The following is a 25,163-nucleotide window of genomic DNA, read 5'->3' on the forward strand; positions in this document are numbered from 1 at the left end:
GTGTTTTCTACCCTTTTTTCTTTTCTTTTCCTTTTTTGTTAGACTGAAAAGAGGTGATGCTTTTCTTGATTCATGAATACAATAAATGACAACTACACAACTATTGCCAAAAGTAAGTAAAATGGTAAAAAAAGACACAATGTTGATATACTGTATTTCCTTAAAACCATGAGTGCATTTCATGCTTAAATTGTTCTTCAGATTGATGGAGAGTGTGTTGTTCTTTGGAGAATCGTTTTGAAAATTGTTCTATTATATAGCACCAAAAAGGGTTCTTCTATTGTTACAAGCTTGACATTGTAACAATAGCAGAACCCATCTTGGTGCTGTATGGAACCATTTTTAAACAGGCTCCATAAAGAACCATATATACCTCATTCTCCATCAGTCCGAAGAACCATTTTACCATGCAAAGAACTGTTCAGCAACTACGGTTCTGAATACAACCATTGCCTTGAAGAATTCAAACCCCAACTCAACCAGGGGACCAGCCTGATGTCTGGAGAAGTGAAGTTTATTCATTTGTGCACAGGTACCAGACACCTAGCCAGCCCATAAGACACTGGGCTGATGCAGTTTTATAGCAGGACTGATGCCAAGATTAGGCTCAGCCTATACATAACAAGTGACAGGTGTGACAGACATGACCATGTAGGGGTAAACAAGAATAGGCAGGAGAACGTTCTAAATACAGGCACAGTACAGGCCACACAATACTGAATATAATGACATATAACACAACACTAAACACTTTACAGAGCAGTACTACAGTTTCTACAGCCTTTACTAAAGAACATTTGAAGAACCATCCTTTTTAAGTTTTACACACTTATGTGCTTTGTCTTATCGAGCACACCTGATTCCACTAATTAACAACCTCCCTGTCATCTGGGTCAGGTGTGCAGAGTGGAGAATACACAAACATGTCCAGATGTTGCCAGGACTGGGGTTGGGAACCTCTGCTTTAGCTCCTTGAACCCCAGAGGCCAGTATGTGGACACACACTTTAGTCCCTCAATCTTAATAACTGAATAATAAATCTGGAGTTGACGTGCAAGTTCAAGAGCTTCTGTTTCAGGTGATCCTCACTGTAGTCTTCCTTAATAAGCAGACTAAAAACTAAAAATAAACACTGCAAATGTACCAACTGAAATTGGAAAGGTATTTCCAGTGGGGAAACGGAATAAAAGATTGAATAAAAGAAAGATAGAATGATTTCCTTTTAGAGCTTTTGATATGCATATCTTATATCACAATGAAATATACACTGAAAAACGTTACACGTTGCATTGACTTGTACTTTTGTGTTTTTTTTTTACTTTCAATGGAACTATTGCCTTTACTTGAGAACTCTTGAAGAACCATCTTTTCAAGTGTGTGGGGTAGAATTAAAGTGTGCCTAATACCGGGAAGGCGTGGCGCTGTCCGCGGTGCTGAAGTCGCGCTTGACAGACAGCTGTCAGACCGCTGAGCTGTCCGCGGTGCTGAATTTCACTCGAAGAGTTGATGAAGAGATTCTACACCATGCGAACAGTGAGCAACACAAGCGATTACAGGACGGACCGATAATTCAAAGCTAAGTGTGATTTATGTTAAACTTGTGAGGGAACATTGTGTCCTCTTGAAGGCATTGCGTCGGCCTCGCTTCCACTTATAGTCGCTCGTGCTGTCTGTGTTTTGCAGCTGTGGCGCTGTGAAGTCTCTTTTAGCTGGGCTCCCTTTGAAGAGCCTGTAACAGCTGGAAATGGCTCTCATATCTTTTAACACTCTCGGATCGTCTTTAATGGTCGTGGCGCACTTCCTGAGGATATGGGCACACATGTGACACATGCCTGCACTGCCTGACCCGTCTACCAGAGATGCGTGCATCGCACGAAAGGAAATGGGATCCAGTATGGTCACCGTGGGTTAGCTGATGAGGACAGGTCATAAGAGGAGGGCCTTAACAAACTTTACCACTCAGAAAAGGTTTTCACATGCCTTTAGAATGTCTGCATTGGTAAAAGGGTTCCTAAACATTGTTAAAAGGGTTCTTAGCTTGAACGTAGCATCTTAACCTTTACATTATATGGAGTTTTTTCTCGAACATCAGATTTACAAAAATTCGTCTTTAAAGAACCCTTTACTGAAAGGTTATTTGGGTAACCAAAACATGGTTCTCCTATCGCTTCAAAGAGCCCTCCAAAGAAACAACATGGGGAATCTCAGAAAGCCCGTGGTAAAATTTGCATTTGGCCACCAGGTGGAGCTAATCATTTTCCCAGGGAGACCATCTTTACACCACTCATATGATCATCTCTTGTTTCCAATGTGTGTATCTCAAATAGACTGTGCTAAGTACAGTTAACACAGATGTAAACATTGCTCTTAAATTAAACTACACGACAGGCCACACTGACCAGCGTACCCCGCATTTTAACATTTATTCACGGTTGAATCAACGTCGTGGATGAAGGTTAAATCACCGTTGGATTTTGTTTTGATTTTGAAAAGTGAATCAACGTTGATATCGCGACGTTGTTTCAACGTCTTACCTTTCAACATTGAAACGCACAGAGAGCAATAATCAGCTGGAATACTGCACACCGAGCTTGACTTCAATTTGAATCCAGGCCCAATTCTGGCCCAATTGCTCGACTCACATCCGGGTACGCCATGATATTAACACTCCCCTGCCCAGCCAGCAAAATATACTCACTTAATTCACTTCCAGATACTTTCTGCATACGTCTAAATCTCTATTTATCAACTACATGTACCTGAATCAACAGCATAGCATTTGCTCAGATGCAGCCTAACATTCACTTTTATTTAGAAACAGCATAACAGAGAAAGCAAACAACCATAAAAAAGAAAACCAACTGACCCAAGACAGTACAGCATAGGTGAACACAGCTGATCAGTCAATAGTCTGCCACAGTTTTAATGTGCATTATTTTGTCTTCAGCCAATATGTACCGTATCATGCCTTGTAAAGTCAGCAATTCTTAAAGCTCAACTGTTTGCACTTGTATGCATTCATGAATTTCAATGACAACGCTAAAAATCATTCGGAATCAATTGCTTTAATTGTCTTGATGATTTAGCTTTTACTTTTGTATATTAACTCAAGTAAACAGTATAAATAGAATACTTCCACTTTAATAGTTTCTACTTTTACTCAAGTTCAGAAGTTTTGTACTTTGCTCTCTCCTGGCTCCTGTAGCTTAAAATGTGGTGAGTTAATAGGGAGCATAGAAGTAAAAGAGGAACAAAAGACAATGACACAGGACTTATAAATTTTAAAAATAAATCTATGATTGTATGAAAATCTTACAGAACTGTTCTCTCCCAATCATTATTACAGTCAGTCAATAGTCATCATGAGAGAGGGAAAGATAGACATACTCGTGTTGACATATGGTTAAAGTATAAAATATTCAAAGACAGACATACTTACCTTGGACAGTTACACTGGCAGAAAAATGAATGAAAACAAACAAGTAACCCAGGTGAAAAAGAAATAAAAGTTGCTTCGATACCTAAAAGGTGCTCTTGGTGAATGAAGGACATGCAGGTGACTGCAAGAAGAGGGAAGTAGAGACAATCATGGCAGAGTGAAGTAAGATTTCAGAAACATTATTCTGACTGACCTCTAGTCAGTGACGCAGTGATTTCTTGTACTAACCATAAATGTTTTTATTCTGCTTACTATACATAAATTAATATTCTTATAAAGCGGATGCTTAAACCTCAGTTTATGCAACCATGTGGCAGAATGTAACCAACTTATAGCTCAGTTAGGATAACTAATTAAGGAGAAATTCAAAATTTCTAAATACTTCACTCAATGAGATGTGGACATGTGGCTGCAGAGTCATTCAGAGTGGTTTGATATGAAATGGTTCATTGTAGGGAAATGTACTGACTCAGATTTCTTTATAGTGGTGGTGATAGGAACCAGGGGTCGCCATGCCCATCACACATTTTATTTACTACTCAAAACCAACTGTGAACCTGTAGGTGTGTATTGCGTAATGTTGATGTTGGTACATGTGCTTATCCATCACAAAGGAATTCAAATTGATTGATTAAGATACATTAAGTCAAAACTTTATCATAAAACTACCATAAACATTGATTCAGTCATCATGCAGCACATATCTAACAATTTTATATAATAACTTTAAGAGGGGGCTTTCAGAGGCATTCAATTCCTCAGATGTCTCCACCATCACCTCCACTTTGAACACTTCTGAATCATAGCTAGGTTTCTCTAGGACAGGGCGTTTCACACCATATCACATCATATATTTAATCCGTGGAGTTCCCCTTTAAGTCTTAACTAACTCAAGCACCAGTCACTCGATGTCTCTCCCTCTAAATATTTCTGCTTTATCTTCTAAACTCATGCGAGTGAAGCACCAAACCTGGTCTGTGATGTGAAGCCATAGGCTTGCTAGCCAGCAAGCTAATAAGCCCACACATCACAAAGCCTGATTAGTTTCTGATTTTGGGACACTCCTGCACCATTCAACTTCACTCACTCAAATTTTATGCTCTTATTTTGAAACTTATAACATTTTTCTTCTCAGTCAGTAAAGTGATCTTTTCTTTATGCTGTAGAAAACATGAATATTTAAGATAATATCCGATTGAAAATTATTAGTTTTTTTTTAACTTAAAATATTCTGTTGTCTGACTGTTCCTGTAGTCTCTCAAACTCAAAACACAACACAACACATACCCTCATATGCAAAAGTTTGTGCGCCCCGGCGAAGTGAGCTTTTGTTGCTTTCCTTTCGAACAAAACTTCTGCACATTAAATAAATGTTGAAAGAAAATAAATAAAAAAAGGAAAAAAGTTACCAGATTACATGTTACTGTTTTTTTTAGGATTCTGTTTCTTCTGTTTATAGTTATTTGTTGTTTTATGGTGTAGTATCTTGGCCTATTATCACTTTGACAAACATAAAGAGACAAATGGAAGTGTTTGTTAATGTTGTTTATTGATGTTTAAGTGAAAAATACACATTCTGGTTCTTCACTCTCTCCCTTTACAACACCAAAGTGTTTTCCAGAAGCTAATCTTCACTTTACTCTTCACTCTCGTGTCCTTCAAGGCCTCCTTTCTAATTTTCTCCTCAGCCTTCTTTTGCATTTTGAGCTCCTTGGCCTTCTTCTTTTGGATCTTCTTCCATTCTTGTCTTTCTTCCTTGCTCATTTTCTCACTTGGGATTCGGCTTATGCGGTTTTGCAGCTCCTGCATCAGCCTGTGCTTCTGAATGACCACCAAAGGAACCACTGATAGAATCCTGCTCTCACTCTCCTTAATCACAGCTATGGGATCCCTCATCATCTCCTGTTCACGCTCCAGCTCCTCCGTCTTCTGCTTCATCATGGCCTTGTACTTGACGTTCACCACCAGATTTTTGGAGCGGAGCTCATCCGATATCGCCCAGATCTTCTCCACCTTCTTCTTTTCTTCTTTCCACATCTTTCTCATCTCCTCCATCTCTTCGTCTTTCATCAGGAGCTCACCCTGTAGCTGCTCATTCGCCTCTAAGAGCTGCTGGATGCACTTCTTCATCTGAGCTTCTAGATGTTCTTTCTCTAGTGCCTCACCAGCTTTTCTCATCTGTCCACTCTTTTTTGGGCTCCTCCCTCTCTGTCCTTCAACCTTTCAGCTGTCTCACTGGATGCTTCTTCCATCTTTCTGGCTTGGTCCACCTGCCAGTCCTTTGTCTTGAGGTCAGCACTGAGTTTCTCCACACGCAACACCAGGCAGGCCTCCTTGACCATCCACCGTCCTCGTTCCACCCTTCTAATTCTTTCTACCTGCTCTCTTTCTTTCTTTCTGTCCATCCTCTCAGTCACCAGCAGATGGTTCAAGTGCTTTATGTGATCCCGAAGCCTCTTCCATGCCACTTGGATTCTATCTTCATCAAGACAAGAGATCTTGTAATCCAAGTACTCTATATCAGTTCTTACGTTCTCCACATAATCACCTTCCATTTTTCTTTTCACGCGTCTAGTCGAGACACTGCAATGTACAGATCGTTAGTTTGAAGAAATCCCCAAATAAAGCATACAATATTTAATGCAACTGTAGGAGAGATGCTGACCTTCCACTGCTATGCGAAGTTCAGAAGTGAAGAATTGATGTTCTGTAGGCTTATTTATAGACTTTCATGAATGCCGTCACAAACGATCGTGATGACGTCACTCCACATATAACTTTGCCCTACCAAATCATTCTGCAGCAAACCCCAACATTATAATGCCTGCAGTTTCCTATCAATAGTTTCCCAATGACGTCACAATCGCGCTGCCACCAATTTTGTCGTCAACCTAAAGTTCACTTAGCGGTGCTGTGGCGGTTTGTAATGAGATAATAAAGCCATAGCCGATCCAGCAAAGGCAGTAAAACACATTTTTGAAACACCTTTTAAACGTGTAAAGCACATTAAGCAGCGTATTTGAGTGTACTGACTTGATTTCACTCTACTTGTGGTTGTACTGATGACAAACGAGAGCTAAAATCTGAGCTGACATTTCCCGCTGCGATATTATTTTCGTGTTCCAAACCGCACACTAGCACACTAAATAGTATACAAAAGTAGCGCATATATCAGTAGAAGTGCACTATTTAGTGTAGTAGGTGAAGTACATAAGTGTTTGGTTCGGGACGCAGCGTTAGATCAGCCAGTGAGACGCGACCAGCAGCTCCAACGGCTGATTCTAGCGTCGCTGTGCTGCACATTAACTGCTCAGTAAACATCTCCAAGCAAAAGTTTGACGTAATTTGTTGATCGAGGATCAGTTATTGGCGTAAACCGCTGCATTTATTGAGTTAAATTAAGGCATTTATTGAGCTGAGCTGATGTTGGCTTTGTATTCGCCAACTTTCGAAATTCGTTCTACATTTAAGGGATCTCGGTGTAACTGCAGCACCATTTAAGGTGGAACTGAAAACTCAAATGAGAAGCTGGCGGGTAAGAACTTGAGCTTGATATATATGCATGAGTTTATTATTTTTGAACTTTGGCAGCTTTGGTAGCCACTTTTATCAGTTTTTATAAAATATAACACACTGGAATGTTCTGAACTCTCGAGAAACGCAGGTTATACGGATCCAGTCCACCAATCTAGCTAATCTTCACCAAACGCGTTTTGAAGCCTTCCGAAGTTTCCAGCCAGCTGTTGACCCTTTTCCTATGTTTACTTGTAGACCTTATGTAGCAAAAGCGACACAAAAAGCTCCAACAGATCAAAAGAGCAATTCAAAAAGAGCAAACAATGTCATTCTGACAGTGAACTGTTAGTTTAACACTTTATTATCTTTTATTACTTCACTGCATTAGATGGGTTACATCACCAGACCCAACCAGAAGTACTTTGTTGCACATCTAATGTAGATGCAGTCTATCTCTTGATGTGGAGGCAGAAACAGGGGATTTGGAGGCAGCCAAATAAGTTCTTGTACGTTTGTACACTCTCTGAAATAAAGGTACGAAACTGTCAATGGGGCAGTACCCCTCTTGTTACTGGCGTGGTACCCTCAAGGGTACATCTCAGTACCTTTAATCAGGGATCATACATTTTCTAAGTTGTACTGACTCCACACACCCCGTCTCGTCTCCAGGCTTTTTATTTTATTGTTCTGTTTTAAAACATTAGGTTATGAGAAGGTACAAATATGTACTTTCCACCTGGAAAAACTTATTTAAGATACAAAATTGGACCTACAAGGGTTCATTTACATTGTTTGTACCTTGATGAACGAAAAATGTACTTTCACATTATGTTTGTGTTTCTAATCAGAGCAATGATGTGCACAGACTGGCTGAATGTACCACACTGTAAAAATGAAACGTCTGCTCAACTTAAACGTCTAAGGTAACTTTTATACACAGCGTTTCTTGAGTTAACCTGAGGACACCTAAATCAATCTTCCCAGTTCAGCCAAAAGATCTCCCTCGCATTTCTAGTTCTGCCTCTCACATAGACAAGTAATAAATCATTTATTTTTTACTCAGTGACCCCGCTAGCCTGGACTATTTCCATCACGCAGTTTCTCTTCCTGGGCTCCCTGTTTTGGGGGGCTGTGGCATTGCTGGGGCTCCTGGTGTCGGGGTGGAGGCGCGGTTGGGAATTCTTTATTATTTACATCACTGATGTGCAGAACGAAAACATCTGACTTGGGAAATCTTTTGACGAAACTAAGAAATTACTCAGCTTTCTGTGTCCATCCCAAATCCCAACGGGGTTGAACCCCAAAATGTTTTATGATAAGCAACAACGAGGCTTGTTTAAAAATAAGATATATATTTTTAATACGTAGTTCGACTTAAATGTCATTAAATCTACCTCACGCTTGCATTCGTTAGAACTCACTAACTGTTCCAAATCACTCATCTTTTCTTGTCTTTTTAATGGCGAAACAACAACAACAAAAAACATATCTACACAATCTACACTTCAATTTCTTTGTGTCGTATTTTAATTCAATTGTTCTGTTTATTAACATCTTACTAACGAAGTCGGTAAGTTTATAACGCTTCAGGTGTTAATAAAACGCTGCTCATGCTTTTGGATCGCTTGTTTGAAAAGTAGATCCTCCTACGTGAAGTAAAGCCAGTCAGGTTTGGTGAAAGCTGCTATTGGATCAAAAGGATGGGCGGAGACGCCCTGGCGTCACGCGCACAGACCTCTGGCGTCCAATAGCAGGACAAGCCACGCCCCATGAAGATATTAAAATTCATGAGATACACATACGTAAAGAATATGTAGAATGAGTCATGATGATTGGTCCGCTCCAAACGTCCAACCACCAATAGGAATAAAGGTGCCAGTTGTACAAAAAAAAGCCTCAGCAGACACCAGGCATCATACCAAAATAATATTTATTAACATCTAGTGACAATAATGTCTGTTACATCTATGAAGGAGCAAGTTCAAACTGTTTCCTAAATAAAAGTCTGTTCACACACTGTTAATGGGAGGTAACACTAAAATAACACCAAAATAAAAACGGCTTGCGTCGTAATGCAATGCAACTGTTTTAGCTGGAGTAAGGCTACCGGTCCAAAAACAGCATGTTTTAACATTTTTATTTCAACTTATTACAACTAGGTATTATTAAATGTGGCCAAGAGGCATCATGTAGTATGAATATTATACACACACACACACACACATATATATATATATATATATATATATATATATATATATATACATATATATACATACATATATATATATATATATATATATATATATATATATATATATATATATATATATATTCCTTCAGTAACATTCTTGACTTAGCATTAATCAATTTGACATTAATTTGGTGCAAATGCTCTCTAAGCTTGAACACAGATCTGTCTATTTTTTTCAAAGGGGAGTTCTTAAGTTTTCAATCTTACTAAGTAGTAAGTAAGTAGAAAGTAATAGAAAATCCAGATTTGATTGTGAAAACAAATATGAAAATTACATGTAAAAAATATATTAAATGGGTTAGGTAGGTTAGATGTTCATAACTATACAAACTTACATCTGTTCAGATCAGATTAAGAAATGTTCTGTGCCATTTTTCCTGGACCCCTCAAACTACCAAGTTTCCCTTTCTTATACTCTTTGGTTTCTGAGCATGTTTTTATTTTAGTCAAAACATTAGCATTTGGATAACATAATGTAACATAATGTAACATACTGCCACTTGTTTAACTGCATCTACATTTTAAATAGTTCACACTCATGACAAACAGATCAAAAAGTGACATTTGTTGTGCATTAAAACAGTTGCATCGCTAAATTGCAAATAACACACCAAATGAGTTGACTTACAATAAGAAAAAGTGGCCCTAGTTGCAATGACGCTTAAAATAATAAATAATTACACAGAGTTTGCCACAAAAGCCATACAGATTTGAGTACTAATTTTTACAGCTCAGTTAACCTCACTGGCTTGTGAGAGACTTATGCAGGCATGTTGGAAATATTCAGTGCAAACCAGATCAGCTTTTACTGACCACAATTCAAAATCCAAGAAAACTTATTAAATAATTGCCCTTCAGTTTAAAATATGTAGTTACTGGGCCTCTTTTGTAGTTTCATAACAGCATAATCTGTTTAACAAAGCATTCAAGTCTGAATGGCTTAATAACAAAAACAGCTACTTTCACAATTCATTAGCCTAGAGAGTTTCATAAACAAAGCTGCATAGCTACAATGCTTCCCATTCCCTTTAGATCATTTACAGGTCTGCTCTCATGGCAAAGGAGATTACTTCAGTATTGACCACTTGATCTGTTCTTTTGCAGACTGTAACACCTGGAAAAAAGTAAAAGAGTGATATGTTTAGTTTATGTAGTGATATGGCCATATGTCCTGTGAGATCTGCCCATAATGTTGTTCATGCTGAGTGAAAAAGAAATAAAAGACTATTAAGATTTGCAACACATACAGTGGTCAACTATAAAGATGATGGGAATGTGCAATGATATGTTTGAAGGGAACTTTTCTCAGAGAAAATTTTACATTTCCGCCACCAGGTGGCGCATGGAGACCACTATTCAGTAAGAGTGTTTTTTTCAGTAACATGCAACTGGATGACATCAATGTAAAGGGGAAGTCCACTGATTTTTCAAAATATCTGCATGATACTATAGTATTATTATTATAGATGTAAACAAAGTCATTCAGAGTGGTTTCGTGTGAAATGCTCCATTCCAGAGAAACTGAGTCAGAATTGTGATGGTAAAAGGAACCAGACGTTCAGGGCATTTAATGTCTCTAAAAGCTTCATCACAGAAAGCTATTACATGAAACAATAGGGGAAAAGAATTAAGAATAATGATATCCCAGACACTATTTCATGACAGTTTTATATATATCTTAAAATTTGTATGACCCCTGGCTCCTATCACCACATGGGAATGATTGCAGCTATATTCCTAATAATTTTATTCAGACCACAATATACAGTAATGTAAGATATCCTAGGGTTGAGTATTTCTCTGTTGAGCAGAGTTCAAAATCTGTCCCTTGCTCAATTAGAGAGAAGGCTCTTCTGTTACTCTTAGGATAAATGTTCTCTATAGGACCATTTTTAAACAATTCTTTAAAGAACTTTAAACAACAGATTCTCCATCATAGAGAAGAACTATTTAACCATGCAAATATCCATCCAAGTATTCAAAATCACTCAGGGCCTTTTTGAAGAACCTCTGAAAAGTCACTTTTAAGGGTGTATTGGTTTGTATAGGTTCTGAATTTGTATACTTGGATTTAAAAATAGATTTGTTGACTTCAATGTTAGCAAAAATAAATGTGTAAAGAAATGTAATCTAAGAGAGTTATATTTCGTTTGACAAACCTTCTTTTGGAACTGCAATTTTCAATTGTTTACTTGAGTAGGATTAACTATAGTTGTATGAGCTTTTGTCTAACAAGCTTTCTAATGAGCTTTTTGTCTCATTTGTAATATTGTGAGTGTCCAAACAAGCACACACACACACACACACACACACACACACATATATATATATATATATATATATATATATATACACACACACACACATACATAGACAGACACTGTCCAAAGAAAAACTTGCATCTCGATTTTTGTCTATTATTTGAGCTTAGAAGCTGCCTTTACACCATGTGAATATTCCATGATAAATGGACCAATAGAAATGCTCCCAAACACACTGGTCAGTCACTTTCTCTTACCATTCTCAGTCAGACTGCGTGTATGCATGTGTGTGTGTGTGTGCGTGTGTGTGTATGTGTGTGAGCACACTTACATTAGAGGTGAGAGCCAGTTTCTCAGTGATATGCTATGTGGGGTGAGGGTTACAGAGCAGGGTTAGTGTATAAAGCTCAGATTAGACACAAAAAAAGCACAGCTGATACTGCTGAAAATGTTAGAGTGTTAGAGCGGTGACATGCATCAAGACTGAGATGCATTTCATCTAAGCACAACATTAAGCAGCATTCTTATTAAAGCAGTATTTTGAGCACTCTACTAGCATGAGCAATGTACTAGGCTTGCATACTACACTAGGACACAGCAGTGCACAGTGTAGCGTCTGCTCAGAATTTAGTTACAAAATTAAAAAAGATTACAAAAATGTATGAGGGACAAAACTTTTGTGCGTGCAAGTGCATTTTTATTACCTGAGCCACACTCTGCTCTGATAGTGGGTTGTCATCAGCCTGAAACAAAAGACAAACTTTAGACAGATAAACCAGAGCACACTGTAACAGGTGGATGCACATACATACAATCGTATACAAAAGACTGGACACCCCTGGTCAAATGTAATGTTTTGTTGATTTTCTGAGTGAAAATGAATAAAGTGCTTCATTCCAAAATGCTGTAACAACACTGGATATAACACAGCTTTTGAACAGAAAAACAGTTGATCTGTAGTGGAAACACATTTTCATATCTCTAATTAAGGTGGTATATATCAAAATATCGCATCTCAACAGCATACATCATGAAAAAAAGAAAATTCTTCAAAGTGGCCTACAATGTTTTTTGGAATGAAACCCTTCAAGTGTGTTTCTCTCCAGGGAACTCACCTTTGCATATTTTCATACACAATTACTGTTTATTTGCTAAATTTAACATATTAAATAAAATAAAAAAATAAATAAAACAAACATTGTCTGTGTAAAAGTTATGACTCATTTTATATTTGTGTGTTTTTTCCAAATGTTAAACACAAATAAATAGAAATTATGCACTACATTTTGAAGAAAGATGCCATATTTAATTTATTCTCTGTAGAGAATGTGTTAACTTTTTTCACATAGAAAATCAACAAGATTTATTTTTTTATTTGCTTGGAGGAGTTTAAATGTTTGCATATGACTATATATAAACCAAACACAAATAAGAAGAGCTGGACAAACAACAAAACACACCAAGCAGTAAAGTAGATGATATATTGAGAAAAGGTAAATCTGATTAAATTTTAGCTATACAGACTAACAATGCCTACAAATAACAATCACAATCGGAAGATTTTTGCTCAAAACACGTAGTTGGCAATTGGCCAATTTATCACTTGATTTTGGCTAATTTGTGTTGTAATTTTATGATGTAAATTAGTCAGGTAAGTGCACTCTGGCTGTTGGAATGTCGTTGCTACACCTACAGTCATATGCAAAAGTTTGAATACCCCTGGTTTGTTGATTTTCTAAGAGAAAATGAGTTACAACATCCTCATAATTAAATATTGCATTTTATGTATATTTTAATAAATATGTATTATGTTTTTAGTGCTGAGTTTTTTTATGTGTTTAACATATTTTCATTTGAAAAATTTACAACACATGTAATTTGACATGGGTGTCTGGTATACACCTGTATACCAAAATGTGGTAGCACAATTAAGCTTGACTCATTGTGTTAAAAATGCATTACTTTCAATGCAGAGCTTTATTTCATTCATGTTGCTTAGATATACAGCTGATATTTTCATTTAAGAATTTTAAATGCCAGTTTGCCACATTAAAGATCAAATAATGTTCTTTATATTATAACTTTGGCCAACAGAAAATTACTGGAAATGTGCTTGTGTGTTTCATGTGTTCATTTAGCCTACACAGTGTGAGCTTGGGAAAAAAGCAGTTTGCCAATTTGGCTGTAAAGACACTGGAATCAACCATAAAAATTCATAATCCCCCCCAACTTAGCTTCATAAGACAGTTAGTCTCACTCTGAGATTTAGCAGGGCAAAACAAAAGAAAAATGTAATGATAAAGTCCTAATGGTGCTATTATAAAGGTCTAAATATAGTAAAAACTGCTAAGCATACGCCCTCAAACAGTACTTTAGACAGAACATGCTAATCACTGCTTTAACCCTTAGAGGTAAAAAAACAGATACATGTTGTCATACGACATTAATTACAGTACTGTGTAAAAGGCACAATTACATTCAAAAGGCTATTAATTTGGTGAGACAGCAATTTATTTGCCCAATAAACAGCCACTAATATTGCAATAACAACTTGACCATTTCCAAACATCTCCTCGAGGAAGCCCCATATTATTTGTAGTAGTCGCGCAATACCTGCTTTGGCTAATTAATGCCTCATTAAGGTAAATCAGGTGTGCTGGTGAAACTGAACAAATCAGTGCAATTGCTGGGGGCACTAAGGAAAAATCTGGAACCAAACCTGTGTTCTTCTGACCAGCTCAGAAGATATCAACTACTTTTCTGGAAACAATATATTTTTGAAATTCTTGCATAAATGTTTGTATTTATTTGGATGTTATAAGATGTTTTACCTGCAAATACACAGTTAGTGTCCATATGGTTTAAAACGACTTGCTTACAATTTTTTATGTCCCACTTGTAGTTTGTTGAAACAAAGAAATTTGAAACATATAGCACATTTGTTTCAAGTCTGATGCAAAGTTATTTTTGTGTGTATTGTGTTGCAGAAAGAAAAAAACTTTCTTTACTTTTTTAAAATGTTTTTGTTGCCTCAACATAAAAAATAGAAATAAAGTTGATGCATATTAAAAGCTACTTACACAATGTAAATTGGCTGTAAATGTGATTAACTGCTTAACTCATTGTGTCATTAAGTATCATCACTGTTAAAAAAAGCAAGTATCTCCACAATCTTTATTTTTCTACATCATTTGAACACAGCAGCTGCTCTTTAGCTTGTGTGAAAATTTCATGATAAATGGACCAACAGAAATGCTCCAAAATTGCTTGAAATAAAATCTCTTTACATTAACTTACATTGAATATTAGGAACGTTCTTGCCTTCTCCTGAAGGTTAGCATTTCGGAAATACTTGTTTTTCATACAGTGACGATATGTAAATACATGATTACGTTTAATTTCATAGCAACCAAAAGTAATACCTTGCGGCATCTAAGGGTTAACTAAGAGTTGAAAAATTAATGTGGGGTTTAGTTGTGTTAATGTGTCCAGTTAAACAAAAAACAGACAATTTTAAATATATATTGTGTTTAAATGCTCAAAAGCAAGTATCAGTGTAAGTTCTAGAAGATGGCCTATGTAAGACTGTCTTCATAAAGTCTGCTCGGGCAGCAAAGTGTCGTTTCTGCTTCAGAGAGTGAGCACACTTTTCCACACCATGCAGTTACCTGACCATATCCTCTCTCCCTCCCCCCACAGCCCTCTCTCTCTGTGAGGAGAAGGAGGAGGAGAGGAGGGGTGGTCTCTGTGAGTTATAAAAGCTGGCTCTTCTGGCCCTGGCCCTCCATGTTACCCGTGATGTAATCGAAGAGGACAAAGCCAAAGGCCTGCTCCGACACACACTGACAGGGTAGAGGAGTGAATATTTAGCCATGTGAGACTGTATGTGCGTCTGAAAATGCAAATATAGCTTGAACGGTTTGTATCATTCATGCCTAATGCTTAATAATGATGTTGCTCAGTCAACCTGAAGCTATTTTCTTCCACTGTTAACAGTCCAGACAGAAGCCAACCTAACAGCCCCAACCAAGCCCAACCACAAAACCCACAAACTCCTGGATCATCTATTCTACCTAATATGCGGCACAGATTTGAGCCAGATTCTCAGAAAAACCACAAGCTAGTCTGAACTCAGCAGGAACCTGTCCACTTCTATCATGAGGTCACAGACACAGCCTGTTGACTCAGGCTGGTAAAGTTTTCCTCACTGTGTTCGTGCTCTTACCCTGTAGTTGACCTTCTCCACTACCTGCTGAGGGTCGCTCTCCAGGATCACCCTGCCAACCAAGAGCAGTGAGGGTAAGATGGCAGCAACAAGCCACATGTACAGCAGTGAAGGTAATTAATTACTGTCCCTTTTTAAAGCTATACACATTCATAGACTCAAGCTCTTACCCCCCATCAATGATCTCATCCACCACCAGAAAGACTCCATCCAGATTATCCAGCAGACATCGTCTCTCTACATTTTTCCTGAAACAGAATGCAGGCATGTTTAGTCTCTACATTCTGTGATTTGATCACTCTACACTGAGCCACTGCTTTCAATAGCATACAGTACTGTGCCAAAGCCAGAGACCACCCAACCTTCATTGATTTAATTTTCTGTCAAAACAGCCAATAAGCACACGTTGTTCATTTGTCAAGGTCAGGAAAAGCAGAAAACATAGTGAACAGAAAATTACACTGAAACCTCAACAACTAAATATAATATCAAAAATATTTATTTATTATAATTTATTATAATATTTATTATTTTTTTGTGTCCACTTATTAGCTGGGCCTTCAGGAGCCCTTTATCATGGCTTCCATTCTTTTCAGGAGACTTACTGTCAGTTTTTATTTTAAAGGAATCTGCAGGGATGTTTTTCCACACCTCCAAAGTTCAGTCTCAGAAGTTGGTTGACATTTCTGCTTCTTACAATCCAAGTGATTCCAAACACATTCAGTGATGTTGAGGTCTGGATCCTGGGGTGGTCAGTCTATTGTTTGGACAAAATCAGCAGCTTCTTTGTTTGATTTGCAAATATTCTTTTTTGTCTATTTCCTTTTCTCAGGAATGGCTTCTTGATATCTACACATCCTTTCATTTTATAGTTTTATAGAATTATAGTGCTGAGTTTTGTTCTCACTGTGGAAGGATGGACAGAAACACTTGTGGATTTTTTCATAGCTGAAGCAGCTTGATTTTCTCCTCTCTCTCAAAGATGAATGTTTAATTGACATTGACAGTTTTGTCTACCAGGTCATATTTTCTCTATATCTTTAAATAACATTTTAAGCTTTTGGAAATTCCTGTTTTGTCTCTTATTTCGCTTTGACTTCCCCCACCCTTATGCAAATGGATCATCTCAGATCTAATCTCCTCAGAAATATCCTGAAAAATGGATTACTTTTACTTAATGGACATTTTGACTGGAAATGAAAGGTGGTCTCTGACTTGTGCACATGTGCGGGTGTGTGCACACATTTGTGACATTAAATAAAACAGCAAAAAACTTTCTTCTAGTGTCTAATTCATAATACATTATAACATAGATTGAAATATCCTATTATTGAATACAAAAACAACATTCACATGACAAGTGATTCCAAATTTCTGAACAGTAGTTTATGTCTCTTACTGTATGTATTTATCACTTAATAATTCTTGTTTTACTAGTTTGCATGTAATGTGAACTGTGTGTTTAACATGAACACACCTCAAGATCTGACTGAGTGATTCAAATAAGCAATTCAGCACTGCCATCAACATGAGCTGTGGAAAAGAAGAGAGATGTCAGATTCTTCATGCATCTTTATTTAATCTCTGTTTCTTTCTTATTCTTGATACAACACTGTAAAAGACTTAGGCCACCTGAGAAAATTACATTTAAAACGAATTATCTGAGCAGTAAGCAGAATCTGTTCAAATAAACATTATTATAAATTTTGATTTTATGTGTGCTAGCTCAGCGTGTTTGCTTAATCATTTCCAAACCTCACTATTCACAGTTACTATCCAATGATTATTTCAAGTTAAAGGGAATTCACAGATTTTTCAAAATTTCTGCTTAATCCAATGACTGAAATGGAAACAAACTCATTCAGAGTGGTTTGATGTAAATGGTTCATTGTGGAGATTCAGATTTCTGTACTGTGGCAGTGACTGGAACCGGCGTCACAATATCTATAGAACAAATATAGCCATTTTACTTACCTTTCAAAACCACCAGTGAATCTACACGTCTTCTAAATTTTAATTGCAATGTTGATAATTGTAAAGTTGTGATAAATCTGAGAACATAAGTTCTCATTTTGCCTCACAGCACCCTGCATTCACCCCTCCACCATGACGGATGTCATGAAAACATTTTAGACCAAAATTGTCTCTCAAAACTAGTGTAAAACAGCATCTCAGACATCAGGCATATTCATAACCATTTCATGTAATAAATCTCTGTGAAGAAGCTTTCAAAGGCATTAAATGCTTTGGAGGTCTGGTTCCTAACACCACTACTGTGAACAATTCTGTCTTAGTAACCTTCTCTAGAACAATGCATTTTACTCCATATCACTCTAAATGACACTGTTTAGACCTTAAAATCTTGAATTAAGCAGAACTTTTAGAAAACTGGTGGAATTCCCCTTAAAGGTAAAGCAGGTGTGCTGCTAGAGGACTACGCAATCCATATGGGGAGAAAAGGAACCAAACCGGTGTTCTTCTAACCATCTCGCAAGATATCAATAACTTCTCTGAAAACAAGGAATAACTGTTACTTTTTACTGTACTAATGTTTTTGGGCATTTTTTCTTATGTTATACAGTGTTTTTGGAAGCAAAACACACATATTACCCAGATTTTTAACAATATTTTATGCACAGCACTGTGTACTGTATATAAGGACTTGACTGATATATCATTTAGTAGATCAAATCAAAAATAAAATTAAGATTCAATCTTGTTTTATGTTCTGACAGAACTTTTTATAAGGGCTTTTAAAAATAAAAAGTAAACATGTAAAGTGCATCCAGATCTAACCTTTACCAGTAAAATAGCATGTTATAGCACAAAAGAAAATTACGTGAAGAGGGCTGATGAAAAATAAACCAAATTAAGATTTCTGGGAAACTCCACTGCCAGCACTCCAATATTTATATTATTCAAAAAGAAAAACAAATTTTCCTTGCTTTTTGAAACAAAGCAATTTGTAACATGTAACATGTTAAAGTTTTAAGATGTACCATTCACTACCCAGTCCATACAGTCCGTTTATGGAAATTATGCTACAAACAGCCCATTTTGAAGTCACTGTTTCTGTGACGCCATAACAACCAGCTCATTTACATATATCCACCTATTCAGCGAACAGATGCTTAGCTCCCCTAATTCACATTAAAGTTTTAAGGAGTGTTTCAGCTCTGAGTGTGGACAGCCAATCAGAACACAGCTCACTTATCTTATTTATCTTAAATCTGAAAGGCACATTAAGACCTGTTTAATTCTAAAGGATAAAGCAAGTTTAGAAAATAATAATGTAAAAATGAATTACTACCATTTTTGGCAAAACCACAAAATGTACACTAAAAATGTAGGATACGGGCCCTTTAAGACTTTGTGAGTTTTCCATTGTGACAACTGAAAACTGACAATTATATCCGTCAGTGAGGCTCTGTTTAACTACAACTATTGTAGTCTGTTTAATTTTTTATCCTATGGAACTGTATCACTACAATGATTGGTTATTGCCATTTTTAGCTTTATTATATCAGTTCTGGTATCAATTACACGTAACATTTTATTATATATAACAACACTGTTACTTCGGTCAGGACCCATTGTATACGTAGCAGACACTAAAAGAACAGACTCATTTCATTTTATGTGTTTATTATGATTCGTTCTATAATAATAGCTGATTATATAAAGTGAAACACAGAGACCTAGTCTGGATGTGCTCTCAGAACATTCAGCTTGACCTAGAAGATTGTTTACCTTTGCCGTGTTGAGCTGTGACCACCCATTTGGATAAACACTTAATTCAGCATACATGATAATGAGTGGAGAAAGAAACATACGGCAGCTCCAACATTTGCTTACTGACTGATTTTGCACAGAAATACCCACCTCATTCTCCTGTGCGCTGCCCACCACATAGAAGAACAAATCTATGCTGCTCTTGTAGACTATGGTCATGCCCTCCAGGAAGGCTATTTCATCTGAAAGAGCATATGGAGGCAACAGGCTGTGGGTGTTACTGAATAACATTCAATTCCTAAGGACAATTTTAAAACTCAGACAGTCACATACATGCATATACAAGCTTGGCCTGGGGACTAGCACGTAAAAGAAAGGTTTTAAACTTGATCAGTAACAACCTGCAGATACAATAGAGGACAGTCACTATTCAATTTCACCTTTTTTAGGGGGAAAAGAAAGAGTAGTATATGCATGTGTAGTGCATCTTAGACAAGACACAGCCTAGAAAAGGGTGGGAATGTGAGGGTGGGTTAGCAGTATTAATATCCAACAGTATCACCCCATGGGGCAGAGGGGAACTTTCTATTGTATAAGTGCTGGGCTTCATTCACACCACTGACAGAAACAGCTGGGAGTGGATGAACTAGTTCCCTGCCCTCTTGTTAAATTGTAAACTGAGATACAAGTGTGAAAGGGACAGCCTACAGTTTCTGATAACACATGAGACTGTCAGAGACAGTGGTGGGTCACTTGGTAAGCTATACTCACAAAAAACAGACTGTCTAGGAAATAAGCAGACATATTGTATAATTTATGAACTGGCATTATAATGCTAACTAGCATAACTAGCATTATAATGTTCCTTTGCTATGCTTTCACACTCCAATCTCTTCACATGTTCCCAAGATCTTTTGAAAAGATACAGTAGTATGCAAAATTTGGTGTGCCCCTGGTCAAATGACATGTTTTGCTGATTTTTTAAGTAAAGATCAGTAAAGACCACATCCTCTACAAAGAACACATATTTGCACATTTTAATGCACAATTACTGTTTATCTGCTGAATCAAACATATTGGATAATATATATATATATATATATATATATATATATATATATATATATATATATATATATATATTGTTTTTCCAACATATGTACAATTGAGTGAAATTAAGTGTAAATTGTGCAATTAAAACTGCAGGAAAATGTCATATTTAAGTTTGATACCTGTAGAGGATGTGTTAACATATTTTCATTTAGAATATCAACAAAATCATTTGAATGGGTTCACACTCTCACATAACTAAGCTTCCAAATAAAAACCATAGCTAATTAATTAACTAGCATTATAATGATCACTAATGTAACTGGCATTATAATGTTCTGTTTCTATTCTTTCACACTACAGTGTTGTGTGTTCCCAAAGATCTGGTAGAAAGCTAATATGAGGATTCCAGCTTTGGGTCTGGGTTTAGAGAACGTTAGAACGTTTTGAAGCTGTTTAAAACCTGATAGATCCATTTTACTACAAAAAGGCTTTTATCTGACACCAAAACAGTTCTCTTCAAACCACTGAACTCACGATATGTCCTGTATTAGACATGTTTACTTACTCTTGATGATACTGTATGCTCTTAAATAAAACTCAGGGTTAATATGATTCATCTTATACACACAATTTGGCATACAGAAACCTGAAGAACTTACTATCTGCTTTATGTGTTTTGTTGAAGACATTCTTCTCAAAATTCTTCTGCTCCTTCATTGAGGGGTACAACTCCGGGTCATAGTACTGAAAGTGCAGATTCACAACTTGTAATACACACGTATTATACATGTTATACATGCAGAGAATATAATAAAAAAGAACTAATAAATAACCCACATTTGTTTTAATCAGTTTGTCCGTGTTTTAAATGATAATGCGCACACAGGACTGTAAAGCTGTAGCTAATCTTTGCAGTTGAGGAGGGGCTTAAAGTGTACGCATTTCACTTTTACTTTATTGAGCTTCAGCTGTCTGAAAAAGAAAAATAAATCCAAGGATCTCCTCTACAGAATAATAAGATTGGCAAATACCTTTGAAAGCAGTCTGTTTCCATCGTTATCCAAGATGAAGACTGCTTTCACTGTGTACAGAGAAGGTTCCTTAATAAAAAATAAAAAAAAAATTGCATTACCATCTTTCGCTGCATATCATAACAGCTTTTTAATAGCTACAGTTATGTTTAGAGCTTAATATATGTAATCAGTTTTTGAACTGAGAAAAATATATTATGTAATATGTAATATGTGCAGTACGTTTTGCAGCTGAGAACTTCATTGGTATACAATCACATAATCATGAAAAATGAATTAGTGTCTGGAAAACCAATCAAAATGGAGCTGAAACATCAAAAAACGCATGAGAACCCTGCAGTTCATGGGAGCAGGCAGGTGTGTTGGTGGTGGTGGAGTGGGGGTGGTAGGTTGTGGATGCTTTTTATGTCTCTTCTTCCATTTCGCAGACTGAGTCTGTCCGGACCAAAGTTCTGTTATGCACTGACTGCCACTGATCCAGAGTCTGAGTGTACCACAGAACTTGGGCCCAAAGAACAGAACAGAAGAGTTTTGGGGGAGGTGGGCTGAAATAAAACTGGTTAATCACATTTTAGGAAGTGACATTTTGGCCTTTCTTAACACCTGTACAGTTCATCATGAAGCTGCGTCATTTTCACATACCTCACACTACACAGGCCACAACCAAGCAAACCATTTGGAACTACTTATACTTTATATATTTACATTATTTACATTTTAGCTTGATAAAAAAGTAAAAGGGCCCATATCCTATATTTTTTTCTCCACTCATAATGTTTTTGTGGTTTTATGCACCAAATGAGTCATAATTCAGTTTTACATGAATATTTTCTAACTACTCTTTATCCATTACAATTAACAGGTTGTTTTTGTTCCTAGGACTGATATAAGTAAATGAGCTCTGTTCTGATTGGCTGCCCTATCACATACCTTATTAAAAAGTTCAGTTTAAGCTGAAAGACTTCTTATAACTACTGCATGAATGGCATGAATGGGTAGGGCTAAAATGCTGTAGGCTAAACAGGCACATAAAAGATATAAACTGGTTTTTGTGACATCACAAAAACAATTAATTCAAAATGAGCTGTTTTTGGGGTTTAGTCTCCATATGTGGACTGTCTGGATTGGGCAGTGAATGGTAGGCTTTGTACCTTTAATAATGGTTATATAGTTCATCTATCTCTTTTATTTAAAATAAGCAAGAAAATGTTTTTTTCCATGATATAGGCCCTTTAAAAATGCTGATTTAAAAAAATAAAAATCTAATGGGCAGGCACGTACCAGTCCTTTTACATGGCGGTGGCTGGACGTGGGAGTGGAAAAAAGTAAATAGTGGTGTGTGTGTGTGTGTGTGTGTGTGTGTGTGTGTGTGTGTGTGTGTGTGTGTGTGAGGAAAAAGAGAGAGCGAGAGAGAGAGAGAGAGAGAGTGAGTGAGAGAGAGAGAGAGAGAGAGAGAGAGAGAGTTGTTTGCATAGAGGAGCATTTACGTATTTACGTGTCAACTAGTAAAACAGGATAATATACAGGATATAATGTGTTCCTGCTGCACAAAAGGCAAACTGGAAAGGTCCACCTGTGGAACCAACCAGCGCAAAAAGCGCAGACTCTCCAGTAAGCACGGACGCGCCACTACGTATCGAGGACGTGGCATCCACGTCCCACTTGGCTGGGCTCAGACAGCTCAACTTTTATCCAAGCCTACTGGTGTATAACTTTATGCAACTGGCAACTAAAGCACAACTACCATGTTGCTCTTCAGCAATGTCGCCGCTGAGGCATCCTCACAGAGAGAAACGGTCCTCATATCCTACGTGCAAAACCTGATTTTCTCTTCTGCCATACTCGCCTGAGTAACATCTGTTAGATTTGCCTTCTACTCCACACAGTATTTTTCCGCGGAGAAAGAAAGGAAAAAAGTGAAACACATATAGTCAATTGCCACTATCTACATTTTATTCCATAAAAAGACCTGTACCAGTTTTTTTCGACACCTACGGACCCCTGATAATAATGGCATAATGTAGGCTACAGGAGCTTAAAATAGTGTTTCAAGTTAGCACGCTAGCTTTTCAGTCAGCAACATATGCTGCTCGAGAACATACACAGAAACGTACGAACGTCGTCATTCTGCAAAAACGTTTAAAAACCGAAAGAATAACACCACACGGAATACAGATATCTTTCTTTCTTCAAACTGACTGCAAATGAAATCTCAGACCTACCAGAGCCCCGGAGTCCATCGCTGTGTTCAGTGTTGACGTGGACAGCTTTGAGCTGTCACTCCTGCGCTCTTGTAAAAGCCCGTGAGTCATGAAGGGGCGGGGCGACGCCAGCCAATCAGACGAGCGCGAAACTGATCTCTATCGACGTCCATGTTGGCTCTAAGATCACAGTGGCCTCCTGTTACCATGGCTCTCCGGTAGAGAAACGGAATGGAGGTGATGCTGCCTTCAAGTCCTGGCGGAAATATGAGCGCACACGAACGCCACCAGTGACTGTAGTTTAGTTATTCAAAAGCCACACATGAACGTGAATCGCTTTTTTAACGACTTTCTTTTATCCACATGCTAAAAACTGAACACATAGCTGTGCGATTCTGTGATTAAAATATTATGTCCGTTTTTGCTCATTTCTGTTGCAGAAGTTAAAATCTCTCTTTAACGACAGAAAAACAAAAGTAAGCAAACGGAAAAAAATTCGCATCCATTAGCATAACCTACGCTAACAGTGTACGCGCATGACTGCAATGAGTCATTAAATGTGTCTTTAAAGCTAAATTTAGCATAACCTTCAGAAGGTCTTGGGGAGATAAGAAATAGTTTGCTCGACGCAAACCGTTATAAAATGGGACGAGCGGTGGCCCTGCAGAAAAGTGACCATCAGAAACCTTTAGGATTGAAACCGAATGGTGTTTCTTTCTAATTGGAATTGGCTTCCAATGGAGACCACTAATTTCCTGTAGAACACCTTTAGATCCCATCAGGAAACAATCAAACGCCTTCAGAATCAGCCATTAGTCAGCTGTTAAAACATATCCTTTACACTGTGATATCAACCCACCAAAAAGTCAAGTTTCTTTAATTTTAGAAAGTAGAAGGATGTATTTCACTAAAAAACAAAGAAAACTCACCAACATATTTCCTTTTTTCTATAGTCAACGGGTTTTGGGCAGCAGGAGGCGGGCTTTACTGCTAGAGCGTGATGATTGATTGGCGAGCGGAGCAGCTCATTGGCTGTTCGCGCTCACTGACGTCATGGACATACCTGAGGTGCCGTTTTAAACTCCTACAGCTCGAGTTTTAAAGCTCTTAAAAATATAACAGCAGTGTTAAAATGTTTTATGTTGTTATGTGTTCAAGAAATTATCGAATTCTTTTACATTAAAAATGTTTAAGCATTTATAAACTATGATTTTGCTTAAATGCTCCATACTAACCCATTAATTTTGGACTCACTCGGGAGCGCCCTCTAGCGTTTGAGAAAACCGGAAGACATTGCAGAGAGCTAATTCTCCTCTCTACAAGTTCTCTGACACAACTCTCTGAGCCACAGATGAGGAAAAAAGAGATACGCAGTTAGTGTTATTTTTAATGTTAACTTATTGTTTACCAATCTGAACACTTGGTAAAGAAAAATCCACAAGTTTGGCCAA

General features: G+C 37.3%; 1 protein-coding gene across 3 annotated transcripts; it reads right to left on the reverse strand.

The window, feature by feature from the left end:
- Window positions 1-8,866: 8,866 nt before the first annotated feature.
- On the reverse strand, window positions 8,867-23,833 carry copz2 (COPI coat complex subunit zeta 2). Of its 3 annotated transcripts, none has more exons than XR_005008308.1 (10): window positions 23,734-23,833; window positions 21,512-21,580; window positions 21,140-21,224; window positions 19,578-19,669; window positions 17,173-17,228; window positions 15,866-15,943; window positions 15,696-15,747; window positions 15,139-15,312; window positions 12,175-12,213; window positions 8,867-10,323 (listed from the first exon to the last, which is right to left on the reverse strand). XR_005008308.1 is itself a non-coding variant. In XM_036589494.1 (10 exons), the coding sequence occupies exons 1-10, from the start codon at window positions 23,821-23,823 to the stop codon at window positions 10,276-10,278; spliced, it is 642 nt and encodes a 213-aa protein (XP_036445387.1). In that variant the 5' UTR covers window positions 23,824-23,833; the 3' UTR covers window positions 8,867-10,275. The 3 variants fall into 3 exon arrangements, 2 of the variants coding, with proteins under 2 accessions (XP_036445387.1, XP_036445388.1); XM_036589494.1 differs by lacking the exon at window positions 15,139-15,312 and adding an exon at window positions 11,802-11,834; XM_036589495.1 differs by lacking the exon at window positions 15,139-15,312 and having other exon boundaries at window positions 23,734-23,827.
- Window positions 23,834-25,163: the final 1,330 nt, after the last annotated feature.

Source organism: Colossoma macropomum, unplaced genomic scaffold, assembly GCF_904425465.1.
Source record: "Colossoma macropomum unplaced genomic scaffold, Colossoma_macropomum, whole genome shotgun sequence".
Lineage (NCBI taxonomy): Eukaryota > Metazoa > Chordata > Actinopteri > Characiformes > Serrasalmidae > Colossoma > Colossoma macropomum.

What these genes read in the sequence shown, in the direction of transcription:
- copz2 (XM_036589494.1), bottom strand. Translation starts at nt 23,823, where the DNA reads ATGACTCACGGGCTTTTACAAGAGCGCAGGAGTGACAGCTCAAAGCTG. An exon ending in GCAGCGCACAGGAGAATGAG is followed by an intron (nt 17,229 to 19,577) that starts GTGGGTATTTCT and finishes TCTTTTCCACAG; the next exon opens with CTCATGTTGATGGCAGTGCT. An exon ending in TGGAGAAGGTCAACTACAGG is followed by an intron (nt 12,214 to 15,695) that starts GTAAGAGCACGA and finishes CTTTTGTTTCAG; the next exon opens with GCTGATGACAACCCACTATC.